The sequence below is a fragment of the Phascolarctos cinereus genome, unplaced genomic scaffold (assembly GCF_003287225.1).
Source record: "Phascolarctos cinereus isolate Bilbo 61053 unplaced genomic scaffold, phaCin_HiC Scaffold_5;HRSCAF=322, whole genome shotgun sequence".
In the NCBI taxonomy this organism is placed as follows: domain Eukaryota; kingdom Metazoa; phylum Chordata; class Mammalia; order Diprotodontia; family Phascolarctidae; genus Phascolarctos; species Phascolarctos cinereus.
In genome coordinates this window covers 466743529-466762220 of record NW_027555958.1, presented here as the reverse complement: position 1 = coordinate 466762220, position 18692 = coordinate 466743529, and the positions used below count along the sequence as shown (strand labels likewise).

At 38.0% G+C, this 18692-nt stretch overlaps 1 protein-coding gene across 1 annotated transcript in view; it reads right to left on the bottom strand.

Annotated features, from left to right (window-relative positions):
- LEPR (leptin receptor) overlaps window positions 1-18692 on the bottom strand; it is an 81368-nt gene that overhangs the window by 38578 nt on the left and 24098 nt on the right. Inside the window, exons 4-9 of the mRNA XM_020993167.2 lie at window positions 17558-17681; window positions 12364-12575; window positions 10329-10474; window positions 9260-9404; window positions 2937-3227; window positions 2658-2775 (exon numbers count right to left, since the gene is read on the bottom strand). Coding sequence (XP_020848826.1) covers window positions 2658-2775; window positions 2937-3227; window positions 9260-9404; window positions 10329-10474; window positions 12364-12575; window positions 17558-17681 — 1036 coding nt within the window. The remainder of the gene's footprint in view (window positions 1-2657; window positions 2776-2936; window positions 3228-9259; window positions 9405-10328; window positions 10475-12363; window positions 12576-17557; window positions 17682-18692) is intronic.

Here is an 18692-nt window from a genome sequence, read left to right as displayed (position 1 = left end):
GAGAAAATCAAGCTTCTATTATATCTAAAGGGAAGCTAGGCAACCTTCTTCCATTTATTAAATCAATCTTCCAAGTAGAAGGACACTTTTAAAAATCCCAGGTACATCATAATCTGACATTTCCTAATGGAAACAAACAGAAACCTTTACTGGGTGCTTCACAGATGTGAGTAGGGTCAGGCATACAAGAGTAAAAGAACACAGCACCCACACCTTACAAGAGTTTGAAGTTAAGACAAAGACAAAATATATAAATATAAAGGAAATAAACACTAACAATTCAGTGAGTAGTATAAATTATTGTTTTAGAAAACATTTATTAGGGGCAGCTAGATGGCACAGTGGATAGAGCTCCAGCCTTGGAGTCAGGAGGACTGGAATTCAAATCCAGCCTCAGACACTTGATACTTACTAGCTGTGTGACCCTGGGCAAGTCACTTAACCCTTATTGCCTCACCAAAAAAAAAATATACACACACACACACATACACACATACAGAGAAAGAGAGAGAGAGAGAGACAGAGAGAGAGACAGAGAGAGAGAGAGAGAGAGAGACGGAGAGAGAGAGAGACAGAGAGTAACTGCTAGGTACTAGGAACTGTCCTAGGTGCTGGAGATACAAAGTCAAAGGTGAAACAACCCCTGCTTTCAAGAAACTTAAGTTCTACTGGTAAGATACTCAGAGAAGTGTAAACAGAGAAGTAAATACAAGGTCAATTGATGAAGGAGCATTAACCACCAGGGCATTCAGAAAAAGCTTTTTATAGAAGGTAACAAATGAGTGAACCTTGAAGGAAGCACAAGATGGATTCTAAAGAAAGGAGGTCATTAGGTGGTACAGTGGCTAGAATGCTGGATCTGGAATCAGGAAGGGCTGAGTTCAAATCCTGACCCAGATGTTTTCTAGCTGTATGACTCTCTCACTTGCTCTTTCCACTATATCACAACATCCTCCTTTTCACCTCAATGCTAACATCCCAGGCTGTTCTGATGCCTTGGAAATTTCTGTTTTGGCTTCTCCTTTCTACTTACCAAACCTCTGTGAATTTACTTCCTTTATGCAGCACAGTGTTGGGCACATAGTAGTAAATAAATATTTATTGACTGGCTGAATATTTATTGGTCATGCCCTATAACACCCAACCCAGTGCTAAGAACACAATAGGGACTGAGTCAGTTGGTTACTGAATATTAGAAACCTTTGAGGGGTAATGGTATATAAGAACATGAACTGCCATCACACTGCTTACTACTTAGGAATCTGAAATCAGTCCCCTGAAATCCTTCCCATCCTTTGAGACCCAATATAAATGGTACCTTCTCAAGACAATGTCCCTGACCTCCCCTGCCAGAAATGAGCTCTCTTTCTCTGAATTCCCATTGGTTATTCCCCCTTTATAGTCTTTATCACTCACTACCTCATACTTTAGTCTTGGGTGTATGTTTTCTTTTGTCTACTACAAAGTAAGTTTTTTATAGATGTTATTATATCTTTATGACTCCCATAGTACATAGTAAAGTATCTTGGATACAGCAAAAATTGATAACTGTTTCTGAATGAATGAAAAATCAAAGTCCCCTCAATTTCCCTCAAAATGAAATTTTTATTTCGGTATTTTTCATATATATACACACATATGTGTATACATATATATGCATATATATATACATATATATACACACACACATACATATATATATATATATATGGTTCTGAATCTATGTATGGGCAGCGAAGTGGTGCAGTGCATAGAGCACTGGGCCTGACGTCAGAAAGACCTAGGTTCAAATCCATCCTCAGACACATACTAGCTGTGTCACCCTGTGTGCCTCAGTTTCCTCACTTCTAAAATGAGCTGGAGAGGGCAATGACAAACCACTCCAGTATCTCTGCCAAGAAAACCTCAAATGGGGTCAAGAAGAATCAGACATGACAGAAACATCTGAACAACAACAAAATGCATTCTGTGTATTTCTGAAAGTATGAATCTGTGGGCTACATGCCATACACACTGGGGAAGACTAAAGAACATCAAAGGTTGGGGACCCCTTGCAACAAGTCAGCCTCTTACCTTTCAATGATTTGATGTAAAGTATTTGAGAGCTGGCATGGCCAAATAAGTCTCTAAAGATCATAGGGTCATAGACTCAGAGGCCATTGAGCCCAGCTCCATCATTTTACACATGAAAAAACTGAAGTAGCAAATAGTTAAGTGATGTGCCCATGGTCATATAGCTTTTAACTGTCTTTGGTAGGATTTGAACACTGTTCTTCTTGACTCCAAGTGCAGAATCCTATCCAACCATCCTACTTCTTCTCTTAAGCTCACCCCCCAGCAACCAACCTTCACTGGACCTCCCTGAACTTGAACTATAATTTGTCCTTAAACTGTAGACATATCATCCATCTTTGGGGCATTTCCAGCCTATTAAGATCCACCTGGGCTTGTGTTCTATTGATATTGGGACCTAGGATCATCTCTAAATCACGAAGAAGAATGGGCAATTACTACAAAAAGTATTCTCATGCTTTTACTGTGAGTCAAGAAGTGATTTCTTTATTAATTATTGCTATAATGATTGTCCTCAGCCAAGGCTGTACGTCCTGTTGCCCCTCAAATTTCCCCCAAACCCACCCCATGAAAATCATACACACCTGAAATATCTTAACTGCAACACACTTCCCACGAGTGATGCAACTGTGGTGGCTGGCCATCTGCAAGTCATTTTAGTTAAGTACCCATCAGTTTCACATGAGATATTGATATTGACATCTATTTAAAACACATTAAAATATGAATATAAAGAGAAAACAGAACACACAAATTATATGCAAAACAAAAATGTTCCTTAGTTCTTAACTAAGCCTCTACAAAAGGGTCCATGTTGAACAATCAGCAGGCAGAATGCAGTAAATTGGAGAGAGGCTTCTTACCTATTACATATAATTCTGCATAGCGGTGATGGCACTCATTCTCCTGACAGCAATACACAGCATCATAGGTATATTTTCCTCTAGGTTTAGTTGCATTCATGTTGAGAAGGGTGACCCTGCTCACATGGGCATTCATAACATCATAGTGACTTGGGGGGATTTTCTCTGCTAAATTCAACCACCAAAAGACATTCTTGGAAGGGATGATCTTGTTTTGATGCTTGTAGATGCAGTAAAAGGATGCATTAGACCCAACACTTGTCAGAATTTTCGGTGGAAAATATATGACTTCTACAGGGTAGGGAAAAAAGAGAATATGTGATATTAAGAATCTCTAGAAAAGATTGATTTTAAATATTTGTCCAACATATATTGCAATCCAGATGACAAGATTATCAGCTAACACAAAATGGGAAATTTAAATATTGAAAGAATTCTACTTAATTCTTCCTAAATTATAGTTGGATGCTAAATTTCATGTCCTGGACATTCATGTAAGGATAATTTTTGAAATGATGTCATGGAAGAAATGAGAGGGTAGCTAACTGGGCTGAATGGTCTTAGCTTTGGCAAGGAAAATGCTCCCTCTTCCTCTGGGACGGAGCACAAAGAGGAGAGGATGGTTGAGGAAGGACACTGAGGATTTTAGAGAAGTAGAAAAGAGAAGTTGAGGGGAGAGTTTGTTAGGAATGGTTTCAATCTTTTCAGTAAAACAGGAGACAGCTTTTTGCTGGATTGGAGAAAGGCTCAGAAAGACCAGACTTTGGGTCTTGTTAAAAAAAAAAAAGTTGGAAACAGCTATCATCCACTGGGCTCTCCTTCCCCCAAATTACCTTGTATTTCCTTACTTGTGCCTACATTGAATACCCTCAATAAATGTTAGTTTCTTGATTTTCTTCTGTCTTTGACCCCCTTAGCATAGCGCCTTGCACACAGCAGGTAATTACGTGTTTTGGGATTGAATTAAATTGAGATATGAACATCACATACATTGAAGCTATACACACCAATTAATGAAGCTTAATCTACTTGGACCTCACAGAAATTGAAGTGTTTCACATACAGACATGTCTCCATATAGCATTGCCCTATTGTTACATTAATTCATTCAAGCATTTATTTAGCACCTAACAAGTACCAGGGCTGGGGACAGAGAAACAGAAATTCATTAATTCCTGCCCTCAAGGAGGTTTTGTTCTACTGGAGGAAAGTAACATGTACAAAGAGAAGTAGACATAACCTCAATCACTAAAGCATTTACTATCTTCTTATCAGTAAGCATTAATTGCTACAATGTGATGGCCCTGTGCTAGGACTGGGGATGAAGAGGCAAAAATGAAGGAGGCCCTGCCCTCAAAGAGTTTACATTTTACTCATCAGAAAAAAAGAACATAAATTCATAAATAAATAAGTGCCAAAAAAGAAAAAATAAACACATTTTTAGTGATAGGTAGGAGTGACTAAGAAGGATAGGAAAGGTTTCAAATAGAAGGTAACACTTGATTGAGGTTCTAAGAGGTGGAAATGAGAAAGAATTCATTGTTGGCATGGAGGATAGCATTTCACAATAATGTTGTTACACACGCACACACACACGTATTTGTATGTATGTATAGAGAAATCAACATATATCTATATATAAATGTATCTATTCACATCTATATGATTGTATATATATATGTGTGTGTGTGTGTGTGTGTGTGTGTGTGTGTGTGTGTGTATACACACACACGCGTGCATGCACACACACACACACACACACACACACACACACACACACACACACACACACATAACCAAATCCTGATTTCATGTTGCGCTCCAGTATAATGTCTCTCCTGGACAACTATCAGGCTAACAAATTTCTTCACCTGTTATTGATGAAGAGTGGTAAGACCTGTCGATAACGACCCCCATCTACTTGCAGAGCTTCCAAATCACAGAATCTTGAGTCTAAAGGGATCTTCGGTCACATATTTCAATCGGTACATGTTGGACACAGCCTCAGCAAGGCTGACTTGGGCATAGCCCTTAAGAAAGCTTAAAGGATTCCATAAGCTGTGTCACTATTATGTTGCTGTCGCAATCAAGGCTGAACCTAAATTGGACAATTTCTCCATTTCCTACCCAACAGCTGTAGTTATAGTAAAGGAAATATTTCTGCCCTGGAATAAACTATGCACATTAAGCCTTATGCTGTCAAAAAATCTACTCTGGAGAACCCAAAATTACTTATTGCCTTTTCTAAAAGACTACTTTTTGCTGGAATGGTTTGACTTCTCATACCTCTTCATATTTCATTATTATCCCTATTTCTCCTTGCCCTAAATTCCTTTAATATATTCCCCCATGGAAAACACATTGCTTCTCAGTAATAGAAAACATTTTCCAATTTTACACATTAAGAAAGGTAACATTTGTGGGGCATCTGGATGGTGCAGTGGCTAGAGCACTGCCCCTGAAGTCAGTAGGACCTGAGTTCAAATCCAGCCTCAGACACATAATACTTACTAGCTGTATGACCCTGGGCAAGTCACTTAACCCCCATTGCCCAGCAACAACAACAAACCAACCCCCCCAAAAAAAAAACAACAATGTAACATTTGTCCACCAGAGATCTTAATAGTTGTTTTATGTAGAATTATAAAATGTTTCTACTTGATTTTTATGGGCATGTCATTTTCAATTCCACCTGCCAGTTATTTTTTTTATTCTAATCATTCATTTGTTAATGAATGAGTTAATGCAGTAATTGGCACATACAAGGAACTTAATAAATCTTTTTTTTATTCATTCATCAACTGTTTGCCATTGTTCTGAGGGACATACAACAGAGATCACCTACCTTCTATAGGAACTCAAAAGCAAACATGAGCTAGTAATAATAGTAATAAAACAAATAAGCAAAACTAAAAAAAGCCCTGTAATTCAAATTTAAGAGTTAAAAAATTAACAAAAGAAGATAGTTCTGTGAATTAAGATGACGGAAAGATTATTATTATCTAGGGAAGACTTTTTGAGGTGAATATTGAAGAATAGGATTTCAAGGGTAAACAGACCCAGGATATGAAAGTTGTCATTGAGTCTTTTCAGTTGTGTCTGATTCTTCATGACACCATTTGGGGGTTTTCTTGGCAGAGATCCTGGAGTGGTTTGCCACTTTCTTCTTCAGCTCATTTTACAGATGAAGAAACTGAGGCAAAGAGGGTTAAGTGACTTGCCCAAGGTCATACAGGTGGTGAGCCTCTGAGGCTCCTGACTCCAGGCCCAGCAACACCTCGCTACTCAGGATATGAAAAAAGGGTAGTGTATTTCCCCAGACTAAGGCTGTAATTGTTGCCTTCCTGGCCCTACAGCTCAGCTGCATTGCCTCCTTGCTCTGCAAACACAGCAGTGGGAAAGTATGTAGCTTGTTCTGGGTATAGAAAGTCATCCAGCAGTGGGGCTATCATAACGGACTATGAATACTGATTGGTTTGAACTAGGAGAGTACGAGTGGGTAGTGGGAATAGTGATAAGGAGAAGGATGCAAGAAACACTATGGTGACATATGGACTCAACAAAAACACATCAGAAAACTTTGACACATTAAGTCCTAGATGTCTTCAATTTAGACATGAAGGGGCTTTTTTTGTTTTTAATTTTTTTTTAACTTTTAAAAGGAAAGCTTTGATTAGAATTGACTGGGATATATGAAAGCTTATTTGTACATTTTAAGAGGTTATCCTTTGAGATCTTTAGAGGCTATTCTGTATGTACTGTGGAATACTGAAGTGTGTTCAAGGTAGGTCAACAATCTCTCATGTCTGTGATGGGTGCTTCTTTGCTGGAAATAATGTACAAATGTGATTGGAGTACCCCCTGTTTTAGAGTTAAATCCCTCCACTCTAATGGACTGGCTTTTCCCCTATTTAATTTTGTTCTACTAGTGTAAGTTGGTTCCCACTCCCATTTGGTTATAAAATTAGATGATTCAAATATTACCTGTCAAAACAGAATGGAAATATCTAAAGTTAGCAAGGTCGTTAGTTAACGAACACATGATGCTGAAACTGAACGGCCAAACTTATCATAAATCAATCAATCAAAAAACATTTACTAAGCATTTACTATGTACCAGGCACTGTGCTAAGCTTTGGAAAACAAATAGAATTACATCGTAGAAATCAGGTAGAAGATTTATAGACAAGCCTTTCTTTGTATTCCCCAGAACTTAGCGGTGTCCGGTACATAGAAGGTGCCTAATAAATGTGTATCAATTGACTGACAGGTTGGATCTGACAGCAAAAATCTTGACACATCAGTGGAACAAGGGTGTTGCTCAATGGGCCATGTCCAGAAAACAACGTGCATTTCTGTTGATCTTTTACTGCTGTTGTTTGGTGCTGAAAATAAAGGGAGCTTCACGTTGAAGACCTGGGCTTGCACCAGATTTAAAGAAAATACAGCCAAGCCGGGTTACAAATTCCTAGTAGTGAAAGTAGAGAACATTTTGTTTTACTGGAATAATAATGTTTGTTGATTTATTTTTTTTTAATTGACAGGAGGTCATATAGTGAGATTTTTTTTTAGAACATTTCTTTCAAAGATGTAAGACACAAAAAATTTTAATATTTTATTTGAATAGTCGTAATATTTATTATTCCCCCAACTAAAAACTATTCTCATCCAAATGTTTTATAATTTATTCAGAGAGTTTCTTTCTAATAAGCCTCTGAAAAAGTGTGAATACAGTACTATTAACCTCAAGGGGAAAGGAGCTCACTACCACCTGTGGTGACCCATTCCACTTTTAAGTAGCTCCGAGCTTCAGTTTCTTCACGTGGAAAATGAAGGAGTTACCCTAGTGAACTGTAAGGGTTCTCCCAGCTCTAAATCCTATGACCACAATAATCACCATAATACTACCCAACCTCCAGCCCCAGCCAGACCAGCAAAGTATGAACACGGTTTAGTTTTCATACCTTCTATAAAAAAAATATCCACACTGTTGTAACTGAACGAAAAAAAGCAGACTGAGAAAGTCAAAAGTCCCCAACGGCAGAATTGATAAGAAGAAATCATTGTAGCAGCAGAATTAATATGTGCATATGTAGATATAGATATATGTATGTATTATGTGTATATATACATATATGTGAATAAATGAATGAATGGGCATACAGGAAGGACAGCTTCAAAAGTTTGATGTTTAATTTGTTATATAATTTAAAAGAAACACAAGCTGTAGTTTTATATACAATCTTTTTCTACTCTAGTAGATAGATAGATGATAGATAGATAGATACATAGATATGGAATTTTATTTTCTATTTGTTAAGTTCAGAATAAAAATTATTTTTAAAAATATGTAAAAAGAAATTATTAAAAATCACATCAAGTGAATATACTCATTTCAAAACAGGAACTAAAGATACACTAAGTATGCCAATAACTCTATAAAACTTAGGTTTTTTTTAATCTTGTTTTTCAACTCTCTCTTGTTTTCCCTATAAAATTATTTTAATGTAAAAATTTCATGAATGAAAATTATGAATGAATACAAAGTACAAAAAAAGTGAGAGGCTCATGGTAACATTCTCCTGTCTTAATCTTTAGGCTTTATTTCCAAAACATACTGTAAATTTCAATAACACATGTACATTCATTTAAGTGTAATGTACCCTGAGTTTTTAAAATGTATAATGATACAAATAATTTTCCCCCTTCAATTTGGCACCCATTTTGTAGGGGGCAGGGGGAGAGGGTGGACCTCTGACTTTCTTAGTTTAGCTAATTTCTGCTGCAGAAATCTCTACCAATGCAAATGAGTAAGTCCTTTATAACTTACAGTCTTAGAGAGTTACCTAGACCACTGAAAGTTTAAATACTTATTCCCCAAAGTCACAGCCAATGTGTGCCATTTTAGGCTTACTGTCAAGAAACAACTTGCTATCAGAGCTATCCCAGAATGGAATGAGCTTCCTTAAGGATTAGTGGGCTCTCCATTCTGAGAGGTTTCCAGGCCAGAGTTGTATGACCCCTCAACAAGTATTTAATAATGAGGATTCCTTTTTGGTGAGGTTTAGAAAATATGGTCACCGAGTCCCTTCCAATTCTAAAATTCTGTGATTCTATGTCAGGTAAGACTTGAACCCAGCTCTTCCCAACTCCAAGACCAACATTCTATCCCCTAGGTCACCTCATTTCTTGAGTTCACATTTACTACCACAAAATGCCAAGTATTTACGAGAGAGAGAGAGAGAGAGAGAGAGAGAGAGATCCCTAAAATCTACTCCCCAACAATCAGAAGCAAAGATGCACCCTATATGCCAGCAACATACCTGGGGTGGTGAAGTTGCAAGGAGTGCTCCAATCACTCCAGGCTCCTGGGCCTTCCAGCCTCTTGCACCGTACCTGAACTGTATATGAAGAACCAGGTAGCACATTGTCCACGAGCAGGGAAGTATCTAGTACAATCGCAGCAATCTGCTAAATTTCATTTAAAAAAGTCAAAACACCACACAGAAGGGGATTGCTAATGAGAACCTGGGTTTGTGGAAGCCTCCTCAAGTTGACATTTTGCCACACTCTGCTCTATTCCTCTACACTTTCCTTTGTGTTCCTTATGACTGGTGGCCTTGACCAACTGATGTTTATTTATTCCCAGTTATGTCCAAACCGTAATGGCCCCTGCCTCCACTCCCTAATATTTCTCATGATATTTCAATATCCATTGTGCCAATTAGCCTCCAACCCTCAGGATAAGACCTGTTGTTTGACTAATTTTAAGACAGATCACTGTTGCCTGGTTAGGGACCTCTAGTAAGTTACGCAGACTGCTAAGTGATTAGGTATCCCTCTTTAAGTCTGCTAATCTGAACCATGGGGAGAGAGAATCATAACGCAATGAGAAGAATACTGCATTTGGGGTCAGAGCATCTGTATTCTAATTCTGGTTTTCCCATTTATTCTTGTTTGTTTACTCTCTCTGCGACTCAGTTTCCTCATCTGTAAGATGAAAAGAGTGAGGTAGATGACCTCTGAAGTTCCTTCCAGCTCTAAAGCCATAAGCCTAGCACCAAATGACCTTTTAATCTTTGATCCTATGAAACACAGCAAGTCTATAAGCTTTGCTTTGGGATCACCTTGAGAAGGTAGCAGGGAATAATGCAAACTTCGTAGTTCAGCAAAGATGAGGATATACTTAGACATACTCCATGACCCATAGTGAGTTAAATGCTTCTGGAGGTTCTCACTACATGAGTATCAGATGCTGAAAAAGCTTTAGGGATTGAAAGGCTCTTTCTCTTGAGGGACCATTTCGATCTTATCTCAAAGGTAACATGCAGCTCTCCTTGAAATCCCCAGGATTTAATTTTCATGAATTGCACAGTAGAAGAACATGCATACCTGCCCCATGGTCTCAGTTGACTTGACGGAGTATTTCACTTCGTATTGAAGTTGATATGGCAACAACAGTGGGCTAGACCAAGAGATCTTTAATTTTCCATCATCTGTTATTTCCATTAGCAAATGTAATGGTGGGTCTGGCTTCACTTTAAGAAAATCATAATATTTCAAGTCAGGCTTCAGTTTTTCAACAGAAAGATCAGTAGAAATGTTGGATTTTATATCAATGGAGTAGAGTTTGAATCTCTCCTCTAACACCATCAATGTTACCTTGGGCAACTCACTCCCTCCCTGAATCTCCATTTTCTCCTCAATTAAATTAGAAAATTGGACTACGTAACTTCTCAGGTTTCTTCAGCTCTAATCCTATGAGACCATGAACTAAATCTGATTTTTAATAATTGAAGAGGCAGTATCAGAAAGCTGAAGTGGTATATGACTCAGAGTCAGGAGAAAGCCGGAGACCAATGATAGATAGGTAGATAGAACAGAGATACAGATAGATGATACATGCTTGATCAAGATAGACGATCAATAGGTAAACAGACAGACTGACAGACAAATAGTTTAATTCATCTCAACTTGGCAAGCACTTACTAAGCACTTTTTATTCCTACATATTGTGCCATCATGCTAGCTTCTGGAGATACTAGAACAAAGCAAAAATCAGATCCTTTCCTGAAGGAACTTAAATTCTACTGGGAGAAAAAGACCCAAAACTGGTTAAGCCCATAGGTGCAGAATTCCCATTATTGAGAACCTTCAACATTGCACAGATATATGCTATCATTAGCATGGGTAACGCAGTATCCTAACAATGCAGATCATAATTCATCCTAAAGGTATTATCTCCATAAGCCTGCATAGTCATTCAGACACAGATGCTAGATTGAAAACATAAAAGAAACAAGTCCTGGTTTGTTTGTTTTTTAAATCAATCACTCTGTCAATCAATAAACAAATATAAAGCATCTACTATGGGCTAGGCATAGTGCTAGGAGGTGAGGTTACAAGGGCAAAGACTAAAATTATTCTTGCTTTCCTAGAACTTATTTTCCATGCTATTGAATTTTCTTCCCGAGTGTTGAGTCCAGAGTTTCATAACCTGGAGTCTGAGGAACTTTTTATTTGTTTTCTTTTCCTTTTCTAATATTTTGATAATTGTACTTCAATGTTATTAGTTTTTAAAATTCCTATACATTTTCTTATTCATTTACAAACACGATGTGAGAAAGGGACCATAGGCTTCACCAGGAGTCTGTGATACCAAAAAATGGCTAAGAACCCTGACTTAGTGATGTAAGTGTAATACTAATAAGAGATCATATTTATTGTAGAGCTTCAAGGTTTGTAAAGTGGCAATTAAGAGGCTGTAGAAAAAGCATCCAGAAAGGGAAGAGCAAAGTAAAGTATGGATAGGGCTTGTCTAAACATTTCCTGATTGACTGATTGATTAGAAAACCCATGTCTGTATGGCCAGCCAACCTGAAGATGAGCTCTTCCTCACTTGGGCAGGCTGGGCCTTGAGCATTGGCCATGCAATCCATCATGAGGCCTGTGCTCAAAACCTCTTCTGCTTGGTTGGAACTACCAGAGCTCAAACACTATAGGTATAGTCTTCAAAGACCCAGGGCCACCTCCGTGCCAAGGAGGATTTCAATGGAGATACCACAAAAAAGCACAGAATTATAAATCTAGAGCTGGAAGGGCCCTCAGAGATTAACTTCTTCGGCTCACTTTACAGATGAAGAAACTGAGGCCCAGGAAGGTGAAATAATTTGCCCAAGGTCAAACAAGTCGAAACAAGCAAGGATAAGAGTTGAACTCATATTGTCTGACTCCAAATCCAGGACTATTTTCACCACACCACACTCAAGGGATAAATTCGGACCCACATCAATCATTTATGGGTGATGGAGGGGTTGCTGGTTGCATTAATGAAGGGAGTACCCACACTGATGAAATCATATATCTTTGAAGTACTGCAACAGTTTCTATGAAGAAAAGCCCTAAGATCTGGTGATGTTACACTTACCAATATTTATAGGCTTCACAGACATCATGGGTGACTGGAGAAATATGGTTCCATTTGTGATTTCCAGAAATATCAAGGAGATAGAGCTGAGTTTGGCTATGGGCATGGGTACATGGCATAAACAGTCTTTGGACTGACTGCAATTGCACTGAACAACCTGAAAATTGCTCTTCTGGGACACCATGGCTGAGTCTTGCTGTGATGCTTCTGACCTGTTATAAAATAAAAACATGTGGATTGTTGTAGGCACTGTGCCTTCCATCATCATCCATACCTCGGTGTTCAACAGAAGCACAAAGGTGAGGAATCCCAGCTTGGTCTGTTCACCGGGCATGAGCATCAGGGGATAAGGGATGGGCACAAGTGTAAGAGACAATGAAGAATTCTGAGGAAACATCTATTAAATGATGCAGAGTGCAGTAAGCAGAAGCAGGGAAACAGGGCAGAAAGAACAGCAGCAAAGAATCTGAATGCTGTGTGGCTATAATAACCAAGCTTGGCCTCGAAGAAGAGATGAGCAAGCATGCCTCCCTCCCCCACCTTTGCAGAGGTAGGAGACCATGGGTGTGGAACAAGGCAGAGACTAAGCTGCTGTTGGTTACTATTGTTGAACTGGGTTTTTCTTTGCTACAAGAAATGGCTCCCTGAGTGAAAGAGAAAGAGATTGAAAATGAAGGTGATGGAAAGCAAAAGAAGTCAATAATGAAGCCTTTTTAAAAAGAAGACCAGTTATCTCTCTCTTCCTTTAAGATACAGTTTAAGTGTAATCTTCTGCATGAAACCTTTCTTGATTTCCCCAAATGCTGGTGCTTTCCTTCCCAAACTGCCTTATACTTCACCATTTTGCACAGATTTGTATTTATTCTTTATATGTTAATACTGTATATAGGTATACACACACACACACACACACACACACACACACACACACACACACACTCACATACACACCATATACCCATTTTGGCCTTATCTTGGTATATGGTATGAAATGTTGGACTATGCTTAGTTTCTGCCAAACTGCTTTCCAGTTTTCCCAGTATTTTTTTCAGATAATGAGCTCTTGCTCCAAAAGCTTGGCTCTCTGAGTTTATCAAACATTAGGTTACTGTGGTCATTTTTCCTCTGTAATACTATGTGTCTAATCTATTCCATTGATCAACCAGTTATTTCACAGAGAGTGCCAACTTGTTTTTCCTTCATTTTTGAGCAGGACCAAAATCTAACCAACCAACCAAATTGTTTGGGTGATTCTAGCTTTGTAGTATAGTTTGAGATCTGATATTGCTAGGCCACCTTCCTTCACTTCTTTTTTCATTGATTCTCTTAATATTCTTGACCTTTTGTTCCTCCAGATGAAGTCTATTATCATTTTTTCTAGCTCTATGAAATGATTCTTCGGTATTTTGATTGGTATGATAATGAATAAATAAATTAATTTAGGTGGTGTGGTCATTTTTATCAAAATGGCTCAGCCTACACATGAGCGATCAGTATTTCTCCATTTGCTTAGGTATGTCTTTGTGTGAAGAGTATTTTGTAATTGTGTTCATATTGTTCCTAGATTTGCCTTGGCAGGTAGACTTCCAAGAATTTTATACTGTCTGCGACTCTTTCTAGCTCTTCTTGCTGGGTTTTGTTGGTGATATATAGAAGTTCTGATGATTTGTGTGGGTTTATTTTCCATCCTGCAACTTTACTAAAGTTGTTCATTGTCTCAACTATTTTTTTAGTTGATTCACTGGGGTTCTCTAAATAAACCATCACATTATATGCAAAGAGTAATAGTTTTGCTTCCTCATTGTCTATTTTTATTCCTTCAATTTCTTTTTCTTATCTTATTGCTATAACCATGAACAAATCTCTTGGCCTCAGGTTCCTCATCTATAAAATGAGAGTGTTAGACTAGATGACTTCTAACTTCTCTTTCAATTCTAAAACAATAAGCTTTCTACTTTTCTCCCATGGGAGACTACCATATTTTCAAGATATGATTTGTATTTCTCTTTCTTTGTAAGTCCTAGATAGACAACAGTTAGCTGCTATGCAGCTTGGGAACCAAGCCATAGAGTTTATCCAAAAGGTCTTCTGAATGGCAATGACATGTTCTGCAGATTTGGACTCAGAGCCACATAGCTGATCCTTCATGCTTCAGTTCAGCCCATCATCACTGAGAAAGAGTACTCAGCAGTGCACATTCTAGCAGGAATGTGACATGGTAAAAAGAATGCTAAAGTTGGAACTGACATGAGTCCAAATCCAGCCTATGACATTTAGTATCTGTTTGACCACAGACAAAATGCCTAACCCCTCTAAGTCTTGGCAAACTTAAAGTCTAGTTTTGTTTCCATCAAATATCTTAATTTTCAGAAAAGGCAAGAAAATGGAATCTAAAAGTACAGTCCAGTGAGCTTGACATGAATTCCTGGGAAAATTCTACAGTGGATCATTTGAGATGGTTGCCTAACATCTATAAAGGGAGCAGTGATTACAAAGCATGGCTTCATCAAGAATTGGTCATTATACAAAGCTATCTATAGTCATATAAAAAGTTCTAAATCACTATGCATTAGAGAAATGAAAATTAAAAGAGCTCTGAGCTCACACCTATCAGATTTGCCAATATGATAAAAAAAAAAAGAAAATATTGAAGGGGATGTGGAAAAACAGAGACACTATAGCACTCTTGGTGGAGTTGTGAACTGATTCAACCTTTCTGGAGAGCAATTTGGAACTATGCCCAAAGGGCTATAAGACTATGTATACCCTTTGATCCAGCAATACCACTGCTAGGTCTATATCCCAAAGACATCAAAAAAGGTTGAAAGGACCTATTTGTACAAAAATATTTATAGTAGCTCTTGTTGTGGTAGCTAAGAATTGGAAATCAAAGGGATGCCCATCATTTAGGGAATGGCTAAACAAGCTGTGGTATATGATTGTGATGGAATATTACTATGCTATAAGAAATGACAAGCAGGATGATTTCAGAAAAACCTGGAAAGACTTAAATGAATGGATGCATAGTAAAGTGAACAGAACCAGTAGAATATTGTACACAATAACAACAATATTGTTCGATGAAGGACTGTGAATGACTTAGTTATTCTCAGCAATACAATGATCCAAGACAATCCCAAAGGAATAATGATGAAGCATATTATCTGCCTCCAGAGAAAAACTGTTATTATTTGAAGATAGACCGAAGCGTACTATTTTTTACTTTTTTTTCATTTTTTTCTTTTACTCAAGTCTTCTCATACAAAATGACTAATATGGAAATATTTTATGTAATTCCACATGTATAACCTATACCTGATTGCTTACCATCTCAGGGAGTGGAGAGAACAAGGACAGAGGGAGGGATAGAATGTGGAATTCAAAACTCTAAATAAAAATGTTTATAAAAAAAGGATTGGTCATAATAGATTAACTTCATTTCCTTTTTTTGACTGGGTTAGTGAATCAAGTAGATGAGGGAAATGCTGTGGATGTAGTTTACCAAGATTTCAGCAGAGCTTTTGATTACCTATCTTATACTTTTCCTTTGAGGAAGATAATGAGGTGGGGTTTAGACAATAATACAGTTAGATGGATTCACAAATCCCAGGACAGTCTGAATTGAAGAGTAATTGTTAATATGTCAATATTTCAGGATTGGAGTAGATGCCCACTGAGGTCCTTTCCAACTCTCTAATCCCATGATTCTGTGATAATTAGTAAGCAGCATCACAGGACTTGAAAAAGATGTGGAAAACCATTCACAGTCCTTAAGCACCATTTTCCTCATCTGTAAACTGGGGACAATGCCTGTCCTGCCTGATGCCCACAGGAAATGCAAGATGGAATCTAAAACATCTTGAAAACAAGCAAGCTCTTCCCAAGGTAAGACATGGTGATGAATTCTGCAACTGCCTTCACCTGGAAGCTGAAAGATTCAGCCACTTAAAACTGGAGTGTATCCTTCCATAAAGTCAGAGTTGTTATATTTGGCTTAACAACCCAGCTTGGTTTCTCAGGATTTTTCCCCCAAAAGTTCTAAGGATAAACTTCCCAAATGGATGTTTTCTAATTTAAATAAAGAATTAATGCTATATAAGTAAATGGTTTTTTGTGTCAGAAACATTTGTGCAAGACATTATACCTTTATTAAAGAGCTCCACATTTTGAAAGAAAAAAAAGTAACAAAAGGAATTGCTGAGTCAGAAGAGACAGCAGAGGTCATTTAGATCAACTCCTCTCTGACCCACAATTCCCCTGCAACTTTCCCAAATGGTTACCAAGTCTTTGAAGATAACCTTCCCTCTGCGATTAACTCCAATTTACTTCTGTATGTCTTGTTTGTATTTAGTTGTTTTTCTGTTGTTTCCTCCTTTAGACTGTGAGCTGCTCCTTGAGGAAAGGAGCTGGTTTTGCCTCTTTTTTATATCCCTAGGGCTTAACACAGTGCTTGGCGCATAGTAGGTGCTCAGTAAATGCATGTTGACTGAAGATCTCCACTGAGAGGAAATCCAGTATCTCATGAGGCAACCCATTCCACCTTCCTATAGTTCTAATGGTAAGGAGAATCTATGAGCTCTGGGATTTGTCTTCTTGGGCCAAGAACAATTTTATTTCCTTTTCCACATGAAAGACTTCTGAATACCTGAAGAGAGTTACCATTCCCCACTACTCTCTGAGCCTTCTCTTTTCCAGGATAAACATCCTCCCTTCCTTCTTCTGATCCTTACCTGGCACAATCCCAAAGCTCTTTGTCATCTGGTTGACCCTCCTTAGATAATATCCAATTTATCAATGTCTTGGTCAAAATGTGCCACCCAGAACCAAAGTGGTCTGAGCAGGGAAGAGCACAGCTGGACTAGTGCCTCCCTCCCTCAGGACACTAAGGCATAGAACTAGAGGGAAGCCACCGAGACAAGAGATGGGGATGCCATAAATTGTCTAAACTCTCGTGTTACGTGAAAAGTAAATCTTCAAGCTCATCACATGAAGTTTTTCATTGTTTAGGTAAAGTTGATTACCAGCCCAGCCCTAGGTTCTATCTCACTATGCCTACTTTCATCAAGGCAACCTTTTCACCAATCACTGACTTGCTCAGACACACAAAGCTAGGTAGCATCGATGGGAGACCCAAAACCAGGTTCTTTTGAAAGCATGTCCACTACACAGAGAATATTTCTAATAAGCTACTTACAGAACATACGAAAGACGAGCCTGAAATTCTGATGTCTTGGAAGAATTCTTAAACAATGATTCCAAATTACACATGAGTATCTTCAAGTCCCCTCTGACCCAGCACTCGATGCTCCAGCTCACACCTAAATTCAAAGGAAATCATTACAGATGATAAAAAAAAAACCATTCTAAAAAATGCAAGAAAGAGAGCTGAATGTGTCTTTACTGGTGTTTCCATATTACCATGCACAGCCTGCTTTGAGAGACACATTCTTACTGCCAAAGGCAAAACTTTCTTTATTGACTACAGTAGCTTCAAAATGCTCATTATGAATTAACTCTCCAGCTACTGCTGTGTCTCTTGTATTTTATCCTTAGCCCAGAGAGTCAATCTCTCCCAATTTCCCAAACTGTGTCCACCCACATATGGGTTAGTTAGAGTCATATAGGGGACTATTTATTGCTTTAGATATAAGTTCCACTTGCTTCATATTTTCAGAGAGTTATACAAAAGATTTAAAAGTTATTCAGCTATTCAGACTTTCAATACGATTAATAATCCTAGCTAGAGCTTAAAGGTTTACAACACATCTTATGTATATTCTTTCATTAGATCCTTACAACAACCCAGGAAAAGGCACCATAACTAATACTATCTTCCCACCTTAGATGTGAAAAAGCTGAGTACAGAATGGTTAATGGCTTACTCAAAGTCCCACAGCTAGTAAGTATCAGAAGTAGATTTGATTACAGGTCTCCCTTGCCCAAAGGTCAGCAATCTCTTCACTATTATGCACTTTTGCAATTATGATTTGTTACTATGAATGAGTAATGGCATGATTTTTGTTCTATTGGATTTAAAAAAAATTAGGGGAGCTGGATCTGCGATTTCATCAATATTTAGAGAGGAATTTCCTCTACCAATGTAGGTTGACACCTTCTTTGAAACTTGTTTCAGGGGCAGCTAGGTGGCACAATGAATAGAGCACAAGCCCTAGAATCAGGAGGACCTAGTTCAAATCCAGCATCTGACATTTACTAGCTGTGTGACCCTGGGCAAGTCACTTAACCCCAATTGCCTCCAAAAAAAAAGAAAAAGAAAAGAAAGAAGAAAGAAACTTATTCTCTTAGGAGAATTATCCATAGGACTCAAA